Source organism: Hippopotamus amphibius, chromosome 9 (genome assembly GCF_030028045.1).
Source record: "Hippopotamus amphibius kiboko isolate mHipAmp2 chromosome 9, mHipAmp2.hap2, whole genome shotgun sequence".
Lineage (NCBI taxonomy): Eukaryota > Metazoa > Chordata > Mammalia > Artiodactyla > Hippopotamidae > Hippopotamus > Hippopotamus amphibius.
The window spans coordinates 14,776,681-14,803,536 of NC_080194.1; the positions used below are offsets into that span (position 1 = coordinate 14,776,681).

General features: G+C 35.1%; 1 protein-coding gene across 6 annotated transcripts in view; it reads right to left on the reverse strand.

Annotated features, from left to right (window-relative positions):
- The window catches only part of DNAJC24 (DnaJ heat shock protein family (Hsp40) member C24), a 111,930-nt gene that overhangs the window by 54,200 nt on the left and 30,874 nt on the right, over nt 1–26,856 (reverse strand). For 2 of the 6 annotated variants that reach the window (XM_057747564.1, XM_057747558.1), the window contains exons 1-2: nt 9,530–9,648; nt 8,683–8,823 (exon numbers count right to left, since the gene is read on the reverse strand). In XM_057747564.1, the coding sequence (XP_057603547.1) occupies nt 8,683–8,793 (111 nt within the window). In that variant the 5' untranslated portion in view covers nt 8,794–8,823; nt 9,530–9,648. Of the gene's footprint in view, nt 1–8,682; nt 8,826–9,284; nt 9,408–9,529; nt 9,689–26,856 lie in introns of those variants that run through there. The other 4 variants (XM_057747561.1, XM_057747562.1, XM_057747563.1 and 1 more) reach the window with 4 other exon arrangements.

Below are 26,856 nucleotides of genomic sequence, written 5' to 3' on the forward strand. Positions count from 1 at the left end.
GATTGCAGGACCTCCACAGGACTGGGGGAGATAGAGACTCCACTCTTGGAGGGCACCCAAAAAAGTGTGCTCACCAGGACCCAGGGGGAAGGAGCAGTGACCCCATAGGAGACTGAATCAGCCCTACCTGCTAGCATTGGAGGGCTGCCTGCAGAGGTGGGGGGCAGCTGTGGTTCATTGAGGAGACAGGGGCACTGGCAGCAGGGGTTCTGGGAAGTGCTCATTGGCATGAACCCTCCCCGAGTCCGCCATTAGCCCCACCAAAGAGCCTGTAAGCGCCAGGGCTAGGTAGCCTCAGGCCAAACCACCAACAAGGTGGGAACACAGCCCCACCCACTGGCAGACAAGCAAATTAAAGTCTCACTGGGCTCTGCCCACCAAATCAGATTAAAGTCTTACTAAGCTCTGCCCACCCAGCCCTACCCACCATCAGTCCCTCCCATCAGGAAGCATGCATGAGCCTCCTAGACAGCTTCCTCCACAAGAGGGCAGACAGCAGTATCAAGCAGTATCAGCACTATTTCATCTTGTGGAACTGAAAACCACAGCCACAGAAAGATAGAGAAAATGAAAAAGCAGAGGACTTTGTACCAGATGAAGGGACAGAATAAAACCCCAGAAAAACAACTAAATGAAGAGGAGATAGGCACCCTTCCAGAAAAAGAATTCAGAATAATGATGGTGAAGATGATCCAGGACTTTGAAAAAAGACTGGATGCAAAGATCAAAAAGTTGCAAGAAAAGTTTACCAAAGACCTAGAAGAATTAAAGAACAAACAAACAGAGATATGCAACACAATAACGGAAATGAAGAATACACTCGAAGGAACCAATAGCAGATTAACTGAGGCTGAAGGGTGAATAAGTGACCTGGAAGACAGAATGGTGATAATCACTGATGCAGAAAAGAATAAAGAAAAAAGAATGAAAAGAACTGAAGACAGCCTAACAGACCTCTGGGACAATGTTAAATGCACCAACATTCGCATTATAGGGGCCCCAGAAGGAGAAGAGAGAGAGAAAGGACCTGAGAAAATATTGGAAGAGATTATAGTTGAAAACTTCCCTAACATGGGAAAGGAAATAGCCACCCAAGTCCAGGAAGCGCAGAGAGTCCCAGGCAGGATAAACCCAAGGAGAAACACGCCAAGATATATAGTAGTCAAATTGACAAAAATGAAAGACAGAGAAAAGTTATTAAAAGCAAGAAGGAAAAAACGACAAATAACATACAAGGGAACTCCCATAAGGGTAACAGCTGATTTCTCAGCAGAAACTCTGCAAGCCAGAAGGGAGTGGCATGATATATTTCAAGTGATGAAAGGGAAGAACCTACAACCAAGAATACTCTACCCAGCAAGGATCTCGAAAGCTTTACAGACAAGCAACAGCTAAGAGAATTCAGCACCACCAAACCAGCCCTACAACAAATGCTACAGGAACTTCTCTAAGTGGGAAACAGGAGAAGAAAAGGACCTACAAAAACAAAAACAATTAAGAAAATGGTAATAGGAACATACATCTTGATAATGACCTTGAATGTAAATGGACTAAATGCACCAACCGAAAGACACAGTCTGGATGAATGGATACAAAAACAAGACCCATATATATGCTGTCTACAAGAGACCCACTTCAGACCTAGGGACGCACAGAGACTGAAAGTGAGGGGATGGAAGAAGATATTCCACGCAAGTGGAAATCAAAAGAAAGCTGGAGTAGCAGTATTCATATCAGATAAAATAGACTTTAAAATAAAAAATGTTACAAGAGACAAGAAAGGACATTACATAAACATTAAGGGATCAATCCAAGAAGAGGAGATAACAATTATAAATATATATGCACCCAATATGGGAGCACCTCAATACATAAGGCAAATGCTAACGACTATGAAAGAGGAAATGCAAGGCCCAAATAGAGACACAGATGTAGAGAACAAACATATGGACACCAAGTGGGGAAAGAGGGGAGGGTTGGGGGGGAAAGGAATTGGGAGATTGGGATACCAAATTGTACACTCTAAATATATGCTGTTTATTGTCTGTTAAAAAAGAAAAAGAAAAAAAAAAAAAGAAAGGATACAGAACTGAAACAGGAGGGAAGGGGGACAGGGCACAAACTTTAAAAGAACAACATAGCCGTTGAGGATATAACAAAAACTGGTTAGAACAATTAGGCCCAAGATGGCAAAGATTCAACTTCCGGTAGACCTTGAGCCTCATTATACACTTATTGTAATACATTAGCAAGCTAAATGACACACTTACCAGTGCCATGACAGTTCTGAGGCTAGGCATAAAAGGCCAAAAAGTAGGCAGTGGCCCAATTCCTAGAAATCCCAGCCCTTCCCCCAAATAGCTGGAATAATCCTTCCACTCATTAGCCTATGAAATTACCCAGCCCATAGAAACTAACCACCCCGCATCTTTTCAGATGAACTGCATTCTGTCTATGGTATGTGTATCTCCCAGAGCCTCTTGCCTTCTGAGATAGCCCGCACTCTACGGAGTGTGTATCTCTCTCAATATATCTAGACCTCTTACCTAACACTGCCTCTCGCTGAATTCCTTCTGTACTGAGACATAAATAACCTGAGCTTCATTAAGTTCTGAGACCAGGTGTGCAATTTCAACTAAAAGACAGTGGGTTCAAGTCCCAGCCTGTGGGTTCAGGTCCCAATCTGAGTTTTGGCTGAGTAAGTGTCCCAGGCTGTGGGTTCAAGTCCCAATATAACTTTTTGCTGGGTTCGAGTCCCCTATGAGTTGTGCAGTTTCAGAAGCAGACCCTGAGGTGACCCAGATATTAGAATTACCAGACAGGGACTTTAAAAAAAATTGTATTAGAGGATCCAGTGGAGGTGGTGCACAGCACTAGAAAGAAAAATGATGAAAGAGAGATGAAAACTATATAAAAAAGAGCCAGGAGAAATACTAGATATAAAAATTAGACAATAAAGAGTAAGAATTTCTTTAATGAGTTTATCAGCAGATGGACACAGTAGAAGGAAAAATAAAATCAGTGAACTTGAAGACAGGTTCATAGAAAAACAGGAAAAAAAAAAGGAAAAGGAGAAAAAAGCATCCAATAGCTGTAGTACAATCTAATACATACATATGTAATTAGAATCCCAAATGGAGAAGAAAGGAAGAATGGAGCAGGGGAAAAAAAAAAATGTGAAGACATAATGGCTGAAAACATTCCAAAACCAATGAAATAAAGATATCAACCAAAAATCCAAGAAGCTCAGTTAACCCCAGACAGCATAAACGCAAAGTAATCACACTTTAGGCACATGCCAGAGAAACCACTAAAATCAAAAGATAAAGAAAAAATTTGAAAGCAACCAAAAAGAAAGACACATTAAAAAGAGGATATGAATTACAGCTGACTTCTCATCAGAAACAAGTGAGTAGGAATATTTAAAATAAAATAATAACATTATACTATGGAATTTATAGTATACATGGAGTAAAATATAAGAAAACAAGAAGAAAAGGGAAGGAAGGTGGTAGATGGAAGTGTACTGTTGTGAGGTTTTTACACTGTGAAGTAACAACACTTTTGAAGGTGAACTTGATAAAGATACATATTATAATCTTTAGAACAATCACTAAAAATATATATATATGAATAGAAACATAACTAAAAATTTAACAGAGGAAATTAAAAAAAAAATCAAAAAAAAAATTCACCCAAAAGATGGTAAGAAAGGCAAAACAGAGGAACAAAAGCAAACAGGACAAATCCAAAAAAAAAGATTACAGATTTAAACCAAAACATTGTCAATAAGTGCATCAAATAGAAATTAACTAGGGAGTGGGGGAAATGAGGTGTTGGTCAAAGAATACAAACTCCCAGTTACAAGTGGAATAAGTTCTAGGGATCTAGTGTAAACTATCGTGACTATAGTTAACAATACTGTATAGTATACTTAAAAGTAGCTTAAGAGATCTTAAAAATTCTCACCATACACACACTCAAAGGTAACTATGTCAAGCGGTGGATATGTTAACTAACTTACTGTGTTAGCCATTTCCCAATATATATGTGTATCAAATCGTCATGCTGTACACCTTAAACTTACCCAATGTTATGTGTCAATTACATCTCAATCAAGTTGGGGGGGAAAATGTAAACGGACTAAACACTGCCAATAAAAAGGCAGAGATGGACAGATGGAAAATTTATTAAGGTCCCAATTACTCACTATATACAAGAAAACACACATTAAACATAAAAGAGACAGACTAAAAGTGAAAGGATGGAAAAAGATAAATCATATAAACACTAAGGATAAGAAAGGGGTGTGGCTACAGAAATACCAAGTAGACCTCAGGAAGAGTACTATCAGAAACAGGGGAACTTTATTGATCAAAGGTTCAAATTCATGAAGATACATAATCTTAAATATTATATGCACCTAATAAAAATGATCCCAAAGAAATAAAACAAAAATTAACAAAATTAAAGAGAAAAATTGACAAATCCACAATCACAGTTGAAGACGTTATATCCTTCTCTCAGAAACTAATAAAACAAATCGACAAAAAAAATCAATAAGGATATAAAGTATTTGAATAACACTGTCAACTTAACCTAATAGACTTTTATAGGACACTATATTCAGTAACAGCAGAATACATATTTTTTCAAGTACATGGGAACATTCACTAAGAGAGACCATATGCTAGGCCATAAAAAAGTTTTAATTAATAAAAAGGAATGAAATCATACCAAATATATTTTCTAACCACAACAGAATTAAATTAGAAATCAATAATAGAAAGTTCTGAATATTTTCCAATATTTAGAAATTAAACAATGTACTTCCTAGTAACCCACAGGTCAGAGAAAACTATTACAGGAGAAATTTTAAAATAGTTCGAACTGAATAACAAAAATACATATATCAAAATTTGTGGGATGCAGCTAAAGCAGTGCTCCTGGCTTAGAGAGAAATTTATAGCTTTAAGTGACTACGTAAGTATGTAAGAAAGGAAGACAGGTATATAATCAATGACGCGTGTTTCTACATTAATAAACTAGGAAAATAAAAGCAAGTAAGTAGAAGAAAGGCTACCATGAAATTAAAAGCAGAAATCACGTGAAGGGAAATGACAAACAATATAAAAATATCAACAAAGAAAGTTTGTTCTTGGCAAAGATTAAAGAAACAGATAAACCTCTAGCCAGCCTTATTAGCAAAAAATAAATAGAAAACACAAATTACCAATATAAATAATCAAAGGGAAAACATAACTATATAAATTACAGCAATAAAAGGATAATAAGGAGATAGTATGAACATTATGACAATAAGACTTCTTAAATGAAATGGACAAATTCTTGAAAAATACAATGCACCTATGTTGACAAAACAGAAAACAGAAAATCTGAATAGCCCTATAGCCTCTAAAAATAATTAAATTTATAATTGCAAAATTCCCACAAAGAAAACTTCAGGCCCAAATGACTTCCCTAGTAAACACATAAATAAGAAACAACAGCAATCTTACACAAACTTTTTCAGAAAAGAGAGAAAATTGAATCATTTCCCGGTTATTTTATGGAGCCAGCCATACATGATACTAAATTTAGAATCAGACATACAAGAAAAGAAAATTGCACCAGTATACACCATGAACCTAGACATAAAAAACACCATGAACCTAGACATAAAAGAACATCAAATGGAATCCTGCAATATATAATAAACATAATACTTCATGAACAAGTGAGATTTGTTTATCCTAGGAATGTAAAATAAGTTTAACATAAGAAAAATCAATGTAATTCAGTACATTAACAGATTAAATAATGACAGTTAATACATGCAAACTTCAATAAATGTAAACAAAAAGAAATCTAACAAAGTTCAATACCCATACCTGATAAATACTCTAAGCAGCTAGGAATAGGAAAAATTTCCCCAACCCGATAAAGGGCATCTTAAAAAACACAGCTAACACTATATTTAATAGCAAAATAGTGAAGGTTTTCCCCCTAAAATCAGGAACAAGGCAAGGATTTTTCCTCTGACACTTCAACTGAACACTGTAATAGAAGCACATAACTAATGCATGAAAACAAGAAAAATAAATAAAAGGCATACATATTACAAAGAATTAAAGCTCTCTTCATTTACAAATGGCATAATTATGCTGGTAGAAAATTCTAAGGAATCTACAAAAACAGCTACAGGACAACTGACAAGCAAATTACCAAGACTATGGGATACAAGATCAATATATAAAAATAAACTACCAAAAACATCTAAAAACTAGAAATAAATCTAAAGAAAGATGTGTAATACTACACTGAAAGTTCTAAAATATTTCTGAGAAATTAAAGATGACTCAAGTAATGGACAGATATAATACATTCATGGATTAGAAGACAATATTGTTAAATATTATTAAATGTCCATTCTGCTAAAATGGATATATATTCAGTACAGTCACAACTAAAATTCAAGAAGGATTTTTTTAATAGAAATGTATAAACTGATTCTAAATTTGTATGTACATGCAAGTTAAAATAACCAAAATAAATTTGAAAAGAAAAATAAGATTAGAGAATTTAACTTTATGTGACTTTAAAACTGACTATAAACCTACAGTAATCAAGAAAAATGTACTAATAAAAGGATAAACAAATACATTAAACAGAATAGAGCCCAAAAATAGACCCATCTTGCCAAGAGAATCCAATGGAGAGAGGAAAATCTTTTCAATAAATGATGAGCAACTCGATATCCATACTGAGAGAAAAACAAAAACATGACTTCCTATGTCACATGATACACAAAAATCATAGGTCTAAAGGTAAAAGCAAACTATATATTTTCTAGAAGAAAACACAGGAGAATATTTTCATAACCTTCTTAGAGAACACACAGAAAGCACAAATCATAAAACAAAAATTTGATAAATTATATTTCACCAAAACAAAAAACTTCTCATCAAAAAACACCATTAGGAAATTGAGTTGGCAAGCCACAGAGCAGGAGAAAATACATGCAATACATACACAAAATCAAAACTATATTTAATTTTTAAAAAAGAGACTTCACAAAAGAAAATTATACAAGTGGCTAAAATCACATTAAAGATGAACTTAACATCATTAGCCATCAGAGAAATACAAAATAAAATCATAATGAGATATCACTACAAATACCAGAGAATTGCACAGTGATTCTCAACGTGATAGGGAGGTTTGCAATTTTTACAGCCAGGAGACATCTGTAGTTGTTACTGGCATCTAGAATGCTGCTAAACATCCTACAATGCACAGCACAACCCCACAAAAGAAACAATTATCCTGCCCAAAATGTCAATGGTGGCAAAAATGAAACACCTCTAATAGATTAATTGAAAGAGACTTATAACATCTAATGTTGGGGAAGATGTAGAGCAACTGGAACTCTCTGACACATTATTAGATGGGATGTAAAATGGTTCATTCACTTTGTGACATTTGACAGATGTTACCATACTAAGTGCAAATGGCTTCTTGTCAAATTAAATGCCAAATGGCCTACAAGGCCCTGCATAATCTAAAGCCCGTCTACTTCTCCAGCCTTATCCCTTAGTTAACTGAGGCACAAGGATGATACAGTATTAGGAAATTTTTCAAAAAAGTCTACTTGATTTTACTGACAGAAATCTTAAAAATCCTGAGACTAAAGGAAACTTAACATCATTTAGCTCACCTTATTATCTAAAGCAGGGATAAATAATACATTCTTGACAGCGAAATATCTACTGTCTCTCACAATAGACACTAAATTGTGGCAAAAATCTCATAGATCTCTTTGATAAAACTACTTGTAAACTGAGTTAACCGAGACCATTGTAGTTACTGATATTGTCTTAAGAAACCTCACAATACAGGCTGAAAAAATTAATATGGTAGTTTAGAAAGATACTATCTATTTATAAATACAACTCATTTCACAGAAGAATGGAATCAGGTGAAAAAGTGTTTAACTGGCCTAAATCAGTATTATTCAATAAAAATGTAATGCAAACTATAAATACAAGCCACATATGCAATGTTTAAAGAGCAGATTAAGTCAATTTTGAAAATATATTTACGAAATATGCAAATATATGCACGTTTTGTATAAAGTATGCAAAATGGCCACTATATCCAAAATATTATCACTTTGATATTTAATCAACATAAAATTTTTCGATTATTTTATATTCTTTTTCTGTACTAAGTCTTCAAAATCCAGCGTGTGTTTTATACTTACACCTCATTCTGGATTAGCCAAGTTTCAAGAGAACAACAGCCACACGCAGCTGGTGTCTACTGGATGCTAATGTCGTTTATTGACACACTTCAAGGAATTTTACATGGATTATTTCATTTAATCCTCCCTAAGGAACATACAGGGAAAGTAACTTGTCCAAGTTCTCAAGGTTAGTTAGTGGTAGAATCAGGATTTTAGCTCCATCAGCAGGACTCAGATCTGGTTCAAACTGTCATGCTAATCCCACCTCAAATCAACTTTTTCCTTTTACAATATTACTGAAACTTTCAATTTACCAAATTAATACCCTGATTCCTGCTTTGATATCACATATTCATTTTACGGAAACCTAAATTTCAGGTCACATAAAAAAAACTGACTTTCCCTCTATGATTCAGGATCTGAAAGAAAAGACTTACCATTAATATGAGTTTTTGATACTTCTGTTTTAGGTCTGACACACTTGCAGATGGGTCTGCCCCCAGAATGCTGTACCAATCCTTTTTTGGTATCTGCTCAAACGCCATCATCCCTCGAACAAGTGAGCTTTCTCAGATCAGCTGAAAAGAAATAGTGATAACTCATTACGGTTTGCGTGTATCTAAGAAATAACTAGGTACAGCTTCCCTAAGTTCTGTAACATTTAAGTCATGACTATAATGCAAACCTGAAGAAGCGTATACTTTCATTTAAAAGTCCCAAGAATTTAATATATAAGTATACAGACAAGTGTAGAAAACCTGATACGTGTTTCATGATATCCGCTTATATCTTAAATTAATGAATATACAACAGCATTAAAAAAAAAAATTGAAATCGACAATGAACCCGAGCGGTGCAAGACATTTCTGCTAGTCTCGTGGTAAAAGCGACACACAATAAGTACCCACTAAGCACAGAAGAATTTAACAAATGTTTACAAAATGATTAAATATTCCTAAAAAGCAAAACGAAGAAATAAAACGAATTTAGGCGCATTCCCTCTTCGTGTCTCCAGTTCACTTCTTTTCTGCCAGATTACCTTAAAAGAATAACATGCGAAATTGCCAGTCAGAACCGGCAGGTAGAGAGCGACGGTCCTTCGCTTACTGGACAGGCGCTCAGACCTCGCGAAGAGCTCCTGGAACCGCTCGCTGCAGGATACCACAGCCCTCCCGCAACCCAAGAGACCCCACCAGGAGCCCCAGCACCAGGCAACCCCTGTCCACAGCCTTGAACTCAACGGGACATCCGGGGCTTCCTCAAAACTGGGACTCGGAAACCCACCGCAATCACAGTCGGCTCTGTCGCCCAGCCACAGGCCGGTACGCTCTCCCGGCTTCACGCGATATGAACCTTACCAACCTTAGTAGAGAAAGAAGCGCCCATTCCCTCGCCTACCTTCTGCCAAACCTCGGAACCGGCTTCTGCTTCCGCCGGAAGTCATTGCCCTGACGCCGTCTCGTTTCTAGCCGAGCCGCAGCGGCTGAGACACCGATCGGAAGCGCCGCTCCACCCTCCTGGACGCGGTCGCCATGGTAACCCAGTCGCCGCTTCCACTGAGTTTACCAGCGGTAAGTGACCGAGCTGTGGAAAAAGGAGTGCATCTTAGTTCTCCGCTGCGTGATATAAATTTCGCTTGGAGATGTTAAGGTAGTTTTGTTGTTGTTACTGCTTAGATTTGTTTTCCTTTTTTTCTTTTTTTTCAAATCTTTCTTCTACCAAACCTCCGTTTGAGTAGTAGTCAAGACAAACCCTAAGCACGTTGAAGATGTTTTAATATGGTCAATTATTTAATGCTGGTATGAACCATAAAGAATAACTGAAGGATACAGGAAAGTTTAAAAATCTAAAGGGAAGAGTATCGTTTAGGTTCTTCATAGGATTTTGTCATGTTTAAAGTCAGACACGACGAACGTTATACTAAGAGGATCTGGTTTTCAGTCCTGGTTCTAATATACCTTCTGTGTGGCTGTAAGGATACCTAAAACGACAGAATTAAGTGTTCTTTTGAAAACCTGCCTATGCAGTACTATCAGAATGGCACCCCCTTGAATTTTTCTAGCCCTCAAACTTCCCTTTTCCCTGAGATAGTTATGCTCAGGCCCTTCAGTTTTTATAGAAAGAGCAATTTATTTTATGATTCTATTAATGTGTTGTGTTATCTCTTTTATTCCTTTTTTTGAACAAAATTCTGAAAACTCTAATCACAGTACCTCAATTTTCTCAATTTAAGTTTCTATATTTATTTATTTATTTGGATGTAGAAGGAGATACACTTTTTCTTGTCTCCACCAAATCCCAAGTGTTCTGTCATTTCATATCTACATACTTTAGTTTGCATCCCCAAGGCATACTTTAGTTTGCAACTTTTTCTTTCATCTTCATAGCCATTATTCCACCAAAATTATCAATAATTCATTGATGTTATCCAAATGTAGTGCTTATTTGTATTTCCCTAGTTGTCTCAGAAATGTCTTTTTATGGTTAGTTTGCTTGCATCAGGATCCAGAATCTAGACATTGCATTTGGTTGTTCTGTCTCTTAAATATCTAAGCTATTGCAGCCGCAATTATTCACTACTACCTTGTTTTGTTTTGTTTTGTTTTTCCTTTTTCTGCCATTGGCTTATTGAAAAAAGAGATCAGTTGTCCTGCAATCTGAATTGGTCTATATATTTATACCAGAATAAACTTCTTTAAACACTTTTTACATGAATTCTTGCTCATTAGTCTTCCATCATTTTTTCGTTTTTTAGAGCACCGCTGTCCAATGGAAATGCAGTGTAAGCCACAAATGCAAACCACACATGTGATTTTAATTTTCCCAGTAGCCACATTAGGAAAGTAAAAAAAAACAGGTGAAATGGATTTTAATAGTTTATTAATTTAACCCAGTATATCCAGAGTATGATCATTTCAAAATGTAATCAATATACAAATTGTTAATGAGACATTTTACATTCTTTTTTTGTACTAAGTCTTCAAAAGCTGATGTGTATTTTACCTGTACAGCTTACCACAGTTTGGACTAGCTACATTTCAAATGCTCATTAGCCACATCTCACTAGTGACTACTTTATCAAACAAGGCAGGGCTAAAGTCCTACCTCCTTAACCCAATATTCCTCCCCAATATGATCCTAGTTTTCCAGCCTCATCACGTATTACCTCTGTACATGAAACAAACAATTTGGATATTTTTTTGGTAGTTAATTTTGTTCCGATGGTTTCATGGTTCCTTTTGCTTATAACACCATAGCTCTTTTCTTCCTCCTACCAGTTTTATTCCTTCTTTAAGACCTATCTGTTCCATCAAGTCTTTTATGGATGGCCCAATCCTTAGAAATTACTTCTTCCTGTCAACTTTCATAGCAGTCCTGGGTATACTCTCCATTTGTACTCATCCTATCCCACAGAGTATTGTTATACACTTCAGATGTATGTTCTAATTTCCTAATTGGAATGTAAACTCTCTGAGGTCAGGAACACCTCTCAGAGAAACTAAGCACCAGCTTTCTTGTGGCATTCCCTGGAGTTCTAATGATGTGTGTCTACAATACAAAAAAGGTAACTTACTCATTTTATGTAAAACTAACATGGCATAAATGTAAACTATGTTAGCATAATGGTTATGAACGTGAACTCTAGGGTTTGACTGCATAGGCTCTAATCCAGATTCTGCCTCATATTGGTTAAATGAACAAGTTAATCTCTGTGCCTTAGTTTCTTCCTCTATAAAATAGAGATAATAACAGAATCCCCTTCATAGGTTTGTTGTGAGGATTAAATGAGATAATGGTGTCTGAAAGTAGTAAGTACTCAGTAAAGATTAGCTATTGTTATTATTAATAATGAAATATTTGTTGCTCAGTTTTGATATATTAGAACATTAAGACTTCGTAACAGTATTTTAGGAATTTCTAAACAGAGCAAATGAAAGCCACAAACTATTGAATTGGAAAAATGAAACTAAACTCAAATGTTTAACTGTACTTTGCCAGATACATTAAAAGCATGGGCAGAAACCTCTTAATTCCTGTGTCATCAGAATAACATAAGCAAAGTAGGCATACATTAACTATTTGATTTCAAGATGATTCATGAAGTACTAGATCTAGAGTTAGATATAGATATAGTTATATAGATATAACAGAGGTTGGAGACCATTGGTTGTAGTGATAGCAATCACATTCTCATTCAATTTATCACTTTAGTACTTGCCTACACATAAACTTACTAATGTTCACCATACATTAACAAATTCTTACCTTGAGATCATATTAGTAAATTGTGCTTCTTATCTATGGATGTTTGCAATATATACCGCATACTTCTGTTAATTATTTCTTAGCCTAGGATTATACTTACTTAGCTCTTCATACTGGTTTCATCACCAACTCTTCTTTAATTTCCTTGATCTTATTTATCTCTGAATTTTTAGGATTTTCATATCAGTGAACTAAGCTGTATTTATTTTTAAATACCACTAAATATTATGGTTATATACTGAAATTAGATGATTGCCCCTAGAGCAACTTAGTGTGTATTAGCTAGTGATGAGATTAAAAACAAAGCAAAACAAAACACAATGACATAGTACATATACAGCCTTCATTGACTTATTCATTCACTCAACAGATATTTATGGTCTACTAGGTGTCCCACACTGTTACAAGAAACACAAGGCAGAGTTGGCTGTAGTCCTCTCAAAATCTTAAAGTTTATCTGGGTAGACAGACAAGCAACTGAAATAACTGTGCGAAGTGCTATGCCAGAGGAAATAAAGGTTATTTAACTGCGACAGTTAATAACTTGCAGTTATGTGAATAGAATAAGGTAGATTACTTGAATAATTGAAATCCTTGAATCAAAATGAGGCTAATCCAGGAAGATATATTGAAGTGTTAAGTTTTAAATAATACTGTGACAGAGAGGAGAGATGAATGGCTAAAATTAGAGAAACTCCCTTTGTTTTCTTTTCCTTTTTTTTTTTTTTTTTGGTCCATTATCATAAAGCTTTAGACAGTATTGAGAATCACCTCTAATGAACAATCCTACCTCATCTTTTAGAAGTGGTTTTTCATTTTTGCATTTTTCGTTAGTTGTCTTTACTTAATCTATTCTCTCTTTTGTCTTTCAGCAATAATCACCAGTGAACATTCATCGAGTTTAAGCAAGGCAGTGCACTAAGCAGGGGAGACAAAGAGGTAAGTACTTTTCACTGTCACCACACCTGTTGCTGTGTTTTTCTTGTGTGCTTAACTTCAGTTGTGTCAGTGTTCTTTCAAGCTGGTTTCAGACTTCTTAAACGTTTTTATCTTATCTGAAATTTTTGTTCCTGTCTTCCTGGCTTCTTCGCATCTGATGTTTTAATCATTGCATGAACGTATTAAAGACACTGAGCAGAATCCATCTTCTGTTTCTCTTTGGTGATCATGATAAATACCAACTTATTATTTCCCCATTCACTTCTTTACTCCTTTCTTGTTGTCTGATGACCACTCCGAAACCTCGTAATGATCTCTTCAAACCATGCAGTGATATGGATTTATATGCTCTATTTTTTAAAGCATCCCCTCTTCTACATTTTAGTTTTTTAAACCTGAATTTTTTCAAGTTTATTTTATTTTTGTAAGTAATTGACTCACAGGAGAAAGGTTAATTTGAATGATCAAGGGGTGTTAATTTGTGGGTTAAAATGTGTTAAACAGTTGATATGAAGTCTGTTTAAGTCAATTAGAGAGTATAATGAAGATGTCTGTAGAGTGTTAAGGAACCTTTTGAAGTCAACTTGGAATTAACTCTCGTGTATCAACCATGGCACCTGGCTAAACATGCCATTGCCCTTAGGTTTTTAAACTTTTGTATATTCCAATAGATATGAATAGGTCTACATACTTAAGAGAAGTTTGACTTTATTAAGATTTTTATGTTTTGCTATAGGAAATAAATTCATGATTTAATTCATTAGCAAAGTGAAAAACATAATTAGTAACACTTATCTTTGTTACTCTCATATTTTTTCCTAAAATAAAATGCAACTGAACTCTATAACCAACAAAGCGTTTCCACTTTTTGTTTGTTTTTAAAGCTAGATTAGTGTCATTATCATTGAATTTTTTTTAATACTAAGTACCTCCTATAGAAAGGGACCATAAAAAGACATGTAAAATTTGGTATACTCACTTAAAGCAATTATTTGTTTTCCCCTCCAAAAGTATTTGAAGTAGTATTATGAAACATTTTAGTGTTGGTAATATCTTTAAAATTTTCAAAATAGTTTATGTTATTATGCAGAGTTTAATGTGATTATGCTCAATTTCAATAGTCAGAGATAATTTTTGTGTAGTGATAGGTATATTTAAGATGAGTGAAGCATTGCAACTTCAATAGTTCAAAGCCACAGCGATATGAGGGTAGAAATCAAATTTTAAAATATATTCTTCCCTTAGCATGAGGGTTACTATGGTACTCTTGTTTATTACTTGTGTCAGTTTCCTAGTAATAAACACATTCAGCATTTCAGCTGTTTCTTGCAACCATTCAGTTTATTTAGAGAGTGGTGAAAAACAACTCTTACATGCTAAAGGGATTTCTGCAATGATGGATTAGATGCCAAAATAATGAAACCACACAACTTAAAAAATACACTGAAGGATAGATGTTTCCGGATGAATTTCCACAAAAATATCATATATTTAAAATATTTTAAACAACTCATAATATTACTTTTTAATCTACTATAGAAGCACCACAAGTACCGTCTTTTGTAGCTCATTAACAATTTCTTTAATGAGTTTTTTGTGTGATAGTTAAAGTAACAAATGACAGATTGTTTGCCTTTAATGATTTCCCTGTTTCAAGCCCATTACAAAGCAATTAGAAATCTGACAGCATTTTCACTCTGCATTACTGATCATCTAAAGTGATGAGGAATGAGAGGTGATGAATATTAATTGTATATTTTCATATGATTATCATAAATTATTACCTTGTCTGATGTGCTGCAGGTGAAGCGGGAGCATAAGAGAAAGACAGTCAGATATATTAATTTGAAAGACTATATGACTTTTTAAAATCTTTGTAGTGTAAATTCTGATCTGCAGTGTTAGTCTATGAATATTAAATTCTTTTTAATTTCTAGCTATATTTGGGGTAACAAATAACTTCTAATTTCAGTACAAGAAAAGGAAAAATTATTTCATAGTACAGTGTACATATATGTACTTAAGTTCAGAATTTAAAGAATCTTATTTAGAAAATGAGATAGTGAATTTTGTTAATATACATATATACAGTATTCAGATATATCATTACAGAGAAAGATATATTTAGAAATAGATTGTATGTTAGTCTTAGGTCAAAGTCAGGTAATCCTGCAGAAAAGGAAGTAAGATAAGAAAGTATAACCAGATGTAAACGATTTTTCTGGGTCCTCTGTAACAGTTCTTTTAGTCTTAGTCCACTGTATATCCTGTTTCCCCAGTTCCATGCTTCAGGTAGATGAGGCTAAGCCTGTTATCAGGACTCAAGTGTTGTTGTTACTTGGTTCCCAGCCTTGAAAATGTAGCAAAGGTTGGTCCAGACACTAGATGATAGTCTTTGGTACAGGAAGAATTGGCAAGCTTAAAGCATTTGAAATGATTAGATATGTATTTGGATCAATTTTACCAAAATAAATTAATTTATATTTTGATATCTCTCTAATTATAGGTTCTAGTTGATAATCAATACATACTTAATGAATTGAGTTGAATTTCATTACACTAATGAGGCCATGTCTTGCTTCAGTCTTTTCTTTTGGACCTTTTTGCTGTGGTTTGCTCTGTGGCATACCATCTCTCAGAGAGGCATGCCGTCCTGGACCCATCTTTATTTATGAAGGTCATAATCCGTATAAAATGATTTTAAGTCAATAAAAATGGACTTTTTCCATGCTTCTTAGAAATCATTCTCCTTATTTTATATTTAATTATATATATTCCCATTTTATATATGTTAAAAATGAAACTACCAGGCCGTCACAAATGAACTTTTTGTGTTATGGAAAGTTGAGGAGAGCCACCTGAAATTCATTAAACGTTTACTTAGGGAAAAGTCAGATATCATAATTATAAAAGCAATTATCAGTAAAAAGGGTTGAGACCCTAGTGTTTGGTAGCCCATTTTAATAATATTTTTACTGGCTAAGCTTTTTAATTATATTATTCTTTGTGTCTTATGCTCTCCCAAGATTTTGTTCCACAGGGACTTCCTTCATGCACAGAGCAGGTCCAACTAGCACATTTTACAGAATCAGAATGGTAATTCCCGTTGCCCTCAACTCCTTTCTGCTGGTATTCCTTTTTTTTTTTAATTAATTTGCTTATTTTATTTATTTTATTTTTGGCTGCTTGGGTCTTCCGGGCTTTCTCCTATTGTGGAGAGCAGTGGTTACTCTTTGTTATGGTGCAAGGGCTTATCATTGCTGTGGCTTCGCTTGTTGTGGAGCACAGGCTCTGGGCGTGCAGGCTTCAGTAGTTGTGGCACATGGGCTCAGTAGTTGTGGCTTGTGGGCTCTAGAACACAGTAGTTGTGGCACATGGGCTTAGTTGCTCCTCAGCACATGGAATCTTCCCGGAGCAGGGCTCAAACCCGTGTCCCCTGCATTGGCAGGTGGATTCTTAACCCCTGCGCCACCAGGGAAGCCCTCTGCTGATATTCTTTATCTTCTCTTAGTCCAGACTTTAAGTTGATCCTTTGTACAGACCAACCAATTCTCCTTTTCTTCTCTTTCCACTTTTAACATACCACCAACCAACACACTTACTTGACTTTTGGCTAAAGTCCCCACTTCTTCCTTTAGAAGAATTGGTTTAGAAGTTTTACATGTTTTTGCTGTGACAGAGAATAGCAACCCATACCTGAGTTTATAGGAAACTGTGCTGTCAAACCATGGCACTGTTAGCAAATCAACACCTGAGGAAACAAACACTCCTAAATTGTAAATTGTAAATAGGTGCATCTTCTTGCCCTCATTTCCTTCTGGATTCCCCAGTATAAGTAATGTCCTCTTAAGCTCGGAAACATCTCCAATTGATTGTTTCCACAGTCTTTAGGCTTATAAAGACAATTAAGGTAAAACAGACAATTCAGTGACCAAATTTTTTTCTTTCTAAGGTATATAAATTATTTTAAATAGTAACAGGTTGCGAAAATAGGGATGTTAATTACACAATGAGGAACAACACTTACCCTGGTCCAATAAGCAACTCAGTTCAAAATAACATTGGCTCTTGTCTGATTCTCTAATACAGACTTCCTTCCCAGCTGGGACCTCTGTCCTCCATAGTTGCGCTTCTAACCCCCTTGTGTATTTAGCCAGCTGGTCACATGACACAGAGACCTCTCTCCTTGAAAACTGGGTTCATTTCTGCACGCCACACACTTGATCTTCTTTACATTGTCTCCCTTTTCTCACCAAATAGCAAGCTATTCTTTACATTCTTCAAGTTTCAAGTGTTTTTACTTATATTTAAACTCCACCCTATTACTTATCATTTACTCTAGCCAAAGAGGATCCTTTTAAGTCACTCACAAAGCGTTCCCTCTTTCCCTCTGAAAATTCCTACCTAGAATGGGTTTATATCTTGTACCAGTACAGTACTACTTAATTGAAGCAAAAAGTCATTTAAGATTCCCTAGGGAAGAGAAAGGTCAACAAGTTGGAAAGAGAGCTAAGGAAAAATTTCTTTTTAATTTCAGAGATCTCAGGGATCTGATAAAATAGAGCTAAAACAAAGAAATCCAGGATTCCTGACTAGTCATTAGTAAAGACATTGACTCAGTTCTGAAACAGGCCCTCAAGAGAGAGGAGATATGTCAACATCCATTGGCTTAGCATTGAAGACAGTTTTTGAATTATTTTCTTCCTAAACCATGTTCCCTTACACTAGTTTGGGAAATAGAATAAAAAGGTTTACAACACTTAAATAGCTTACACTGTTCACTTCTTACTTGATAATATGACCTGTCATTCTATCAGAAAAAGATACTAAGTTCATTTGGCATATTTGGCTTTTCAGATACTGTGTGGTTGTTTTCCAATATTTTATGCCTTCTAGGTGTTACTAATTGATCGTTTAATTTGTTATTGCACATTTCCAGGTTAAACTAAGCTGTCTAATTACCAAAATCATTTCCCCTGTTTTTAAGATGGGTATGATTTCCCTTTTCCAGTCTCCAGGGACGTTTTCCCATCACTTTAAGATGGTGAAAGCAGAAAGAAATAGTTAAAAGTATTGAGAAGGAAAAGAAATTTAAAAGGTGATATTCTTTCTTCCCTTTGCAGTACTCACATCATCCATGTGACTTATTCTAATCTGATAGTCATAAATATTTGACTAATATTTTAATTCATTCTTTGAACTTCTTAAAGTTTAAATTTACTATCTCCACAGGAAACAATGGGTTTCTCTTTCGTGAAAGTAAATTGGATCACACATATGCGTGATGAGGAGGGCATCATCTTGCAGGCTAATTGTCAGTCCTTCACCATTATACTGTATGGTTTCTTTATCAAGGAGTTAGCATAAGGTGAGCCCTGGAGTACACTGTTTTATCACCTCATATTTGGCACTCTGCTTAGAAGCTGATCTTTTGAAATTTTTAAATTCTCCAGGAGAATATTACATAATAGTTGTTACTGGAACAAATTGGAAGTACAATTTTATGTAATCAGATTTGAAGGATTTGTTTCCCACTAATAGTTGAGCAGCTTTCCTGTTCTTTCCTGTTTTGGTTGGCTTACCAATAGCTTCAGTAGATCTCAAACTTCACATCATGGCCTATAGAACCACTTCTCTCTCCCTGGCTCTAGAAAATGTATCCTAATCCCTCTTAAACTGGAAGCATAAAATTCAGAACACTGTATCAATACACTTCTTTGTCTTCTGGGGTACCTATAAACCAGAGATTGTTTTTTAATAAAGGGAGAGGAGAAGGGAAAGAACTCCTTACACTCCAGTTTAGCACACTGCCACTAAGATTTTCGGATCATTTATTCAAGTAGTAGCTCATGGGTTAGCTTTAACTTTGGGGGCTTTTTTGTGATCAATAGGGCTTTCAGTTTTCCATGGTCAAGTGCTCCATTTAATGCACGTGAATAATAAACTTATGCAAAGTAAAGGGAATTTCATGCTTGGGAGGTAAAGAAGTTTATGCAATTTTACCCTTACCTAAAGAACTGACCATTAAAGTAATATAGAAGAAAAGGAGTTTTTTTCCTCTCTTCATTTTGGAAAATTGACTTAAAAACCTTAAGATTTCCCATATAGTGTTTAAAAACTTTTTTGAGCCTGCTGCATTGGTATGTGATAACCTTTTATTTCTGAAGAATTAGGTGTTTCTCTGTCTAAATGGGGAGCTAAAGCAACGGTTGAGGTTTTTTTAACCTATAAAATATGCATACTTATGAAAAAAGTGTATACATTTGAAAAATTGCATGTATTTTTATGCTCCTATTTACTTGTTACTATGGCAACCACCACCCTGCCTAGCATTTATGTTGTCTAAGGTTCAGAGCACCTTTTCAAAAAAATAAATATGCCAGAACCATGTATTGTATTTACTTTGGTGTTAAGAAAAATATTTATTCTAATGCATATTTTTGAAGAAAAATAGCAATAAATAATGTAAACTTCAGCCCAGTTTAAGTTGTACCTTTTCCTATAGTATGTTTTTAAAATCAAAGCAATTACATTTTTTCTTTTCCTCGTTACAAAAATCAGAATAAAGAATAGAAATAATGAATTTTCAAAACTTATGAGTCAATCTTGAAAGGTAATCTCTTGATTTTTTCTTTTTTTATGACAATATTTTGATTCATAACAAATTTCTGAAAATATAAAACATGAACACAGACAAAATACTTAATGCTAGCTACATAAATCAGAAAATGTAAATAATTGGCATTTCTGATCACAGATTTATATTTTGTGTTTGAAATGAAAGGCATGGTTGCTATTATTTTTCTTACTTTATTTAAATTGTTTTCTGACATCTGTGATACATAATTTCTTAACGTTAAACATCAGAATGGAAATTATGAAGCATAAAATGAGACATGTTTCATGTCACGTATTACCTGTTAAGAAAAACTGCAATACAACATTTAAGTACAACAGAATAGTGAGCATATTGTCTCTGATACTTGTAAACAGGATGGATCTGCAGTTTCACAGTTTATGTTGACAGTATCTTTGTGGGAAATGTAATTATCAAATGAATTATAACATGTCCTAGTATTAAGATTATTAATAGTAATTTTAATTGCCTTTTTCAAGATAATTGGATATGTTCTCATAAGTATATGGGAAAGGGGGCACTGGGCTAATTAGATATTTTGAACTCAGTTATCTTTCGAATATCTAGAAGTTTAAGATATATCCTATATTTCAGGAATATCTTCTTTTAATTAAATGGTTTTCTAGGTAGTATTAAAATAATTTGTAGTTCATAAAATCTTACCAATTATCCCTTTATATTTCTCCTTGAGTATTGATATCATAAAAAATTTAAATAATGGTCTCTATGTATTTATTTGAGGTATAGATGATTTACAATATTATATTAGTTTCAGGTGTACAACATAGAGATTCAAAATTTTTATAGATTATACTTCATTTAAAGTTATTAGAAAATATTGGTTGTGTTCCCTGTGCTATATAATATATTCTTGTAGCTTTTTAAAAATAAATAAACTTACTTTATTTTTATTTATTTATTTATTTATTTATTTATTTTTGGCTGTGTTGGGTCTTTGTTGGTTCACGCAGGTTTTCTCTAGTTGCAGTGAGTGGGGACTACTCTTCATTGCAGTGTGCAGGCTTTTCACTGGGGTGGCTTCTCATTGCGGTGGCTTCTCTTGTTGCAGAGCACAGGCTTGAGGCATGTGGACTTCAGTAGTTGTGGCTTGAGGGCACTAGAGTGCAGGCTCAGTAGTTGTGGTGCATGGGCTTAGTTGTTCCGCATCTTGTGGGATCTTCCTGGACCAGGGATCAAACTGGTGTTCTGGCAGGCAGACTCTTAACCACTGCACCACTAGGAAAGTCCCTCCTTGTAGCTTTTTATTTTATACATAGTAGTTATCCCCTATCCTGTCTTGCCCCATTCCCCTTCCCTCTCCCCATTGGTAACCATTAGCTTGTTCCCTGTATCTATGAGTCTCTTTATATTTTGTTATATTCATTTGTTTTATTTTTTAGATTCTACATGTAAGTGCTAAAATACAGTATTTGTCTTTCTCTGTCTAACTTATTTCACTAAGCATAACACCCTCCAGGTCCATAAAATCTCACTGATTATCCCCTGATATTCCTCCTTGAATATTGGTATGATGAAAACTTTAAATAATGGTAATTTTTAAATTAAATTTTCACTACCAGTTAGAAAATTATTCTTAAATTGGTAAGGCTAAGAAATAATATTTTATTCCAGTAATGAGTGCTGTTAGATGGGCTTTCATATACTATTTCTGTAGTTTTAGAAATTGGTACATGTCTAAAAAGCAAGTCACCTTGTAATTACACATCAGCAGCTTGAAAATTGTTCATACACTTTAATCTGGGAATTTAACTTCCACAGCTTCTTAAGGAACTATTCAATGGTATGGTCAAAGATGTGAACAAAAACCATAGCTTTATTTGCAATAGGAAACATTTAGAACAACCAGGTAGAATATTAAACAAGTAATAAAAAAAATCATGTTCTCAACAAATGTTTAATAACATAGGAATATTCTCATTAGGTGAACACAGCTGTGCGTAAATTGGATTTTAATATAGTCACACTTTTGTTTAAAGAAAAGACTATGTATCTCTGTAAAGTCATTGACGAAAGTCAGAAAACAAATATTCAAAAGTTGTAATGGTGGCTAACTTCAAGGGTAGGAGATTGTAAGAAATTTTATTTTTTATACTTTTCTTTCTAATCTTAGTATGGGGATTTCTGTAATAACTGCAGTTGTCATCATTCAAATTGTTTTTAATAGGAGAAATTAATTAAAATTGGACACATTCATTATAATGAAAATTCAGCTAGTGAAGGAACAATATTGGCTATTCAACATTGAATCCATTGTTAAGTCTGAAAATAGTTGGTGCTTAATAAATATCTGATGATTGAATGGATGGATGGTGGGATCAGGAGTTAGCAAAGTGGCTTTAGGAAAAACATTTGGAAGGCCACAACAATGCCTTGTTTATGTCTTATTTATCATAACAATGGGTGATAGTAATGCGATAAGTGTACAAGAACTGCTTTGCTAACCATAGTTCTGATAGCACAGAAGAAGGCAAAAGCTAAATGGCTGGGTTTATCTTAGTATATTTACTTTATATAGTTGTACAATTACAGCTATTAGAACAAAACAAACAAGCGGAAACATTTATCATTGAAATTCTAACAGGAAAAAGAAACGTATTTGAGAGTTTGGAACTCCAGTCCTTAACCTCCCACTTTTTTTCAATTCTGCTATTATTTTCATGAAACAAGTTTTGATAACTTGCATTATGAAATACAACTGGAATGCAACTATTACATTATGAAAGAACAGACTTCTATCATAAACTATATTTCTATTGTCACAAAATTAATTCTAAAAATAATAATTAGTAAAATAGGTGATTAATATATAATTTACATGTTTATAGGGCACTAAAAAGGTGGATGTCATGAAGAAATCAAGTGTCTTCCTTCATTGAATTGAATGGTCAGCCTTCTAGACAAGCTTTTTGGGAGATGGGCCTTTACCAAATGAGATATTTGAAAGGGCAGCCTTGCAGGTTATTAGCCTTTCTAATAAGCTTGAGTGCAGCAGCAACTTACATGATCTCCTGAACCAAGGTCATTATCTACCTTGATAATATCTTCATATACCTGAGGGTGCAACTGCAGGATATGATGGCTTCTACTGTGGTGTGGAAACATTGTTTCAGCATTGGAGGGAGGTTAATAGCGGTTAAATCAGTGAGGCCAAATCAGAGGGCAAGAAACATGATATGTCACTACTGTAATGCTACAGTAGTCCTTGACAGACAGATACATTCTGACTTGGAGGGATATGGCCAAGAAGTCTGCATAAGGATTTACAAATATGCATTGCTTGGGACTGGTCTTTAGAAGTTACCTCTGACTTTTCTCCTATCAAATACATACTAGCTCTATGTGCTGACAACTGCAGAACAATGACCTTCTGAAGCCTTTTCTAAAAATTAGGACTTAATATTTTTAGAGCAGTTTAAGATTATAGCAAAATTGAGAGGAAGGTACAGAGATTTCCCATATAACTCCTAGCCCCACACATACATAGCTTCCCCCATTATTAATATCCCCCAGCAGAGTGGTGCATTTGTTACAATTGATAAGCCTACATTGACATATCATCATCACCAAGAGTCCATTAGTTTTACATTAGGGTTCACTCATGGTGTTCAATTCTATGGTTTGGACAAGTGTATAATGGCATGTATCCATCAATTATGGTATTATACAAAGTATTTTTCATAGAAATCTTGTGTTCCATGTATTCATTTCTACCACCCCACCCAAACCTCTGGCAATTACTGATCTTTTTAAGGTCTCCACAGTTTTGCCTTTTCCAGAATGTCAATAGTTGGAATCATACAGTATATAGACTTTTCAGATTGGCTTCTTTCACTTAGTAATAAGCATTTAAGGTCCCTCCATATCTTTTCATGACATCATAGCTCATTTTATTGTTTTAGTGCTGAATAATATTTCATTATCTGGATAGGCCATCGTTTGTTTGTCTCTTCACCTATTGGAGGACATCTTGGTTGCTTCCAAGTTTTGGCAGTTTTGAAGAAAGCTGCTATAAACATCCATGTGCAGGTATTTGTGTGGAATAAGTTTTCAGATTTTTTACATAAATATCAAGGAGCATGATTTCTGAGTCATATGATAAGACTGTGTTTACTTTTGTAAGAAACCACCAAACTCCCTTCCAGTGTGGTTGTACTATTTTGCATTCCCACCAGCAATGAATGAGAGTTCCTGTTGCTCCACATCCTCACCAGCATTTGGTGTTGTTAATACTCTGGATTTCAGCCATTCTAATGGGTGTGTAGGGTGTGTAGGGGTATCTCAGTATTGTTTTAATTTGCATTTGCCTGCTGATATATGATGTGGAGTATGTTTTCACATGCTTATTTGCCACCCGTATGTCTTCTTTGGTCAGGTGTCTGTTAAGGTCTTTAGCTCATTTTAAAATCAGGTTGTTTGTTTTCTTCTTGCTGAGTTTTAAAAGTTCTTTGTAAATTTTGGATAATACCCCTTTATCAGATGTCTTTCACAAATATTTTCTCCTGGTCTGTGGCTTGTATTCTCATTCTCTTTTGTCTTTCACAGAGGGTCATGCCTTTGATGTTTTATCTAAAAAGTCATTGCCAGGGACTTCCCTTGCAGTCCAGTGGTTAGGACTTCACCTTCCAATGCAGGGGGTACAGGTTTGATCCCTGGTTGAGGAGCTAAGACCCCACATGCCTCAGGGCCAAAAAACGAAAATATATGATCTCATTTTGGCCCAAAGAACTGTGCCCAAGAAATGAAAATAAAACCTATAACTCTTCACCAAGTTAATTGGCAAGCTACAGCTTTGGCCAGGCACAACTGCCTCTGTGTCTCTCCCGTTAATCCCTGGTACCTTCGGTCTGGGTCGCTGGCTTACATCTTAACTCAGGTTCTCATAGGACACCATCATGAGGAAGTCTGATATGTCAGAAAGAGCAGGATTTGGATAGCATGATCCCACTGCTCACACCCAATCTTAAGTATGTTAATTTAGTTTATTGCTTTCTTTCCCCTTGCTTATCACTGTGAGTTTTTAGTTTTTTTAGTAGATTGTGTGAATGAAGCATTTTAATTTGGTCTGTGAGCCCTCTGGGTTAGCTTGCTTGGTAATCAGTGTTCAGAAGCTACCACTACATCAAGTTAGTTTTCTACTTGGCAGTACTCTTCACTTTGAACTTCAGTAATTCTCCCTCACAATCTGAGATTTTAAGCAAATGCATCTGATCATCACTATCTGGTTGAGGGACTGATAACAATCTGTGAAAGGAGTGTTAAATTGTGGTGATTCTATGGCAATCTTAAGTGGCTGTCCACAGTGAAGGAATGATGAGGACCTGTCTCTCCTCTCTGGAATGGGCCCTTCCTAAGTAAGTCCAGGAAAACTGAGCAAATCCCAGTTTACCTGGGAAGAAGAGTAGGAGGGTGTCTGTGTCAGCTCTGTCCTACTCAAAGCTGAGGTCAGAGGTGCTCATTGGCTAGAATAGTGACCTTCAGATAGTTTTGCTTATATATTCCCAGGCACATTTTTAAGTTGACATTTAAAATTTCTCACTTTAAGCTTAAATAGCTGGAAAAGATAATTTCTGGTATACTATGAATGCTGACATTTTAAAATAGAACTATTACATCAGTCTTTTAAACATATCTAATAAAATATAAATTCCATATGCTTTTTAAGAAACATTTTCTTATGAACATTTTCAAACACAAAAAGAAAGGTAATAAAACAAACTCCCATGTACTCTTTACCCAATATAAACAACCATCAACTTCTGCCATTCTTATCTATACTGTTTTTCACTTTTCTTCCTGGAGTATTTTAAAGCAAATCTGAATAATATTTTATTTAAAAATAGTTTGGTTTGTATCTCTAACAGATAATATTTATTATAATAATGCCTTTTAGCCATACCTAATAAAATACAAGGGTGAGTCAAAATTTATCTGCACTCTAGCTGTAGAATTTATTTTAACTAACTTTCGGAAAAGATAAATACATCATTTTTCAACATAATCTCCTTGCTTTTCAATACATTTTGTCCATCTGTCAACAAGCTTTCCTGTTCCCTCATTAAAAAATGCTTTAGGCTGAGCTGTGAGCCATGGATACATCACTGTCTTCACTTCTTCATCAGAAGTCAGTTTTTGTTCTCATAGGGCTGCTTTCAGGGGACCCAACAGGTGAAAGTCTGATGAAGCAAGATCAGGACTATAGGGAGGATGCTTTAACACCTCAAAACAAAATAATCCACAACAGACTTAGGTTTCGAAAAGTTTGTGCGAGATGGGTACCTAAACAATTCATGGAAGAGCATAAACAGAGTGTTTGGATATCTGCAAACAAAATTTGGACTGGTACTCTAAGGAAGGTGAAAGTTTCTTAAAAACAGTCATTACTGGTGACAAGACATGGATTCATCACTATGAGGCTGAGAGTAAATGGCAGAGTATGGAATGGAAACATCCTCAATCACCGAACAAGAAAAAGCTCAAAAGTCAACCATCAGCTGGAAAATTGTTGCTTACAGTTTTCTGGGATTCTCAAGGGCCAGTATTGGAACATGATCAGGAAAAAGGTTCAACAATCAACTGTGCTTGTTACAGTGAGATGCTTATTGAAGAGCTGAAGCCTAAACTTCAGATTAAACACAGAGGACTGCTATCCAAGGGCGTTGTGATCTTGCACGACAATGCACATCGGCACACTTCTGCTCACGCTATCAACACTCTGCAAAAACTTCATTTTGATGTATTAAAACATCCT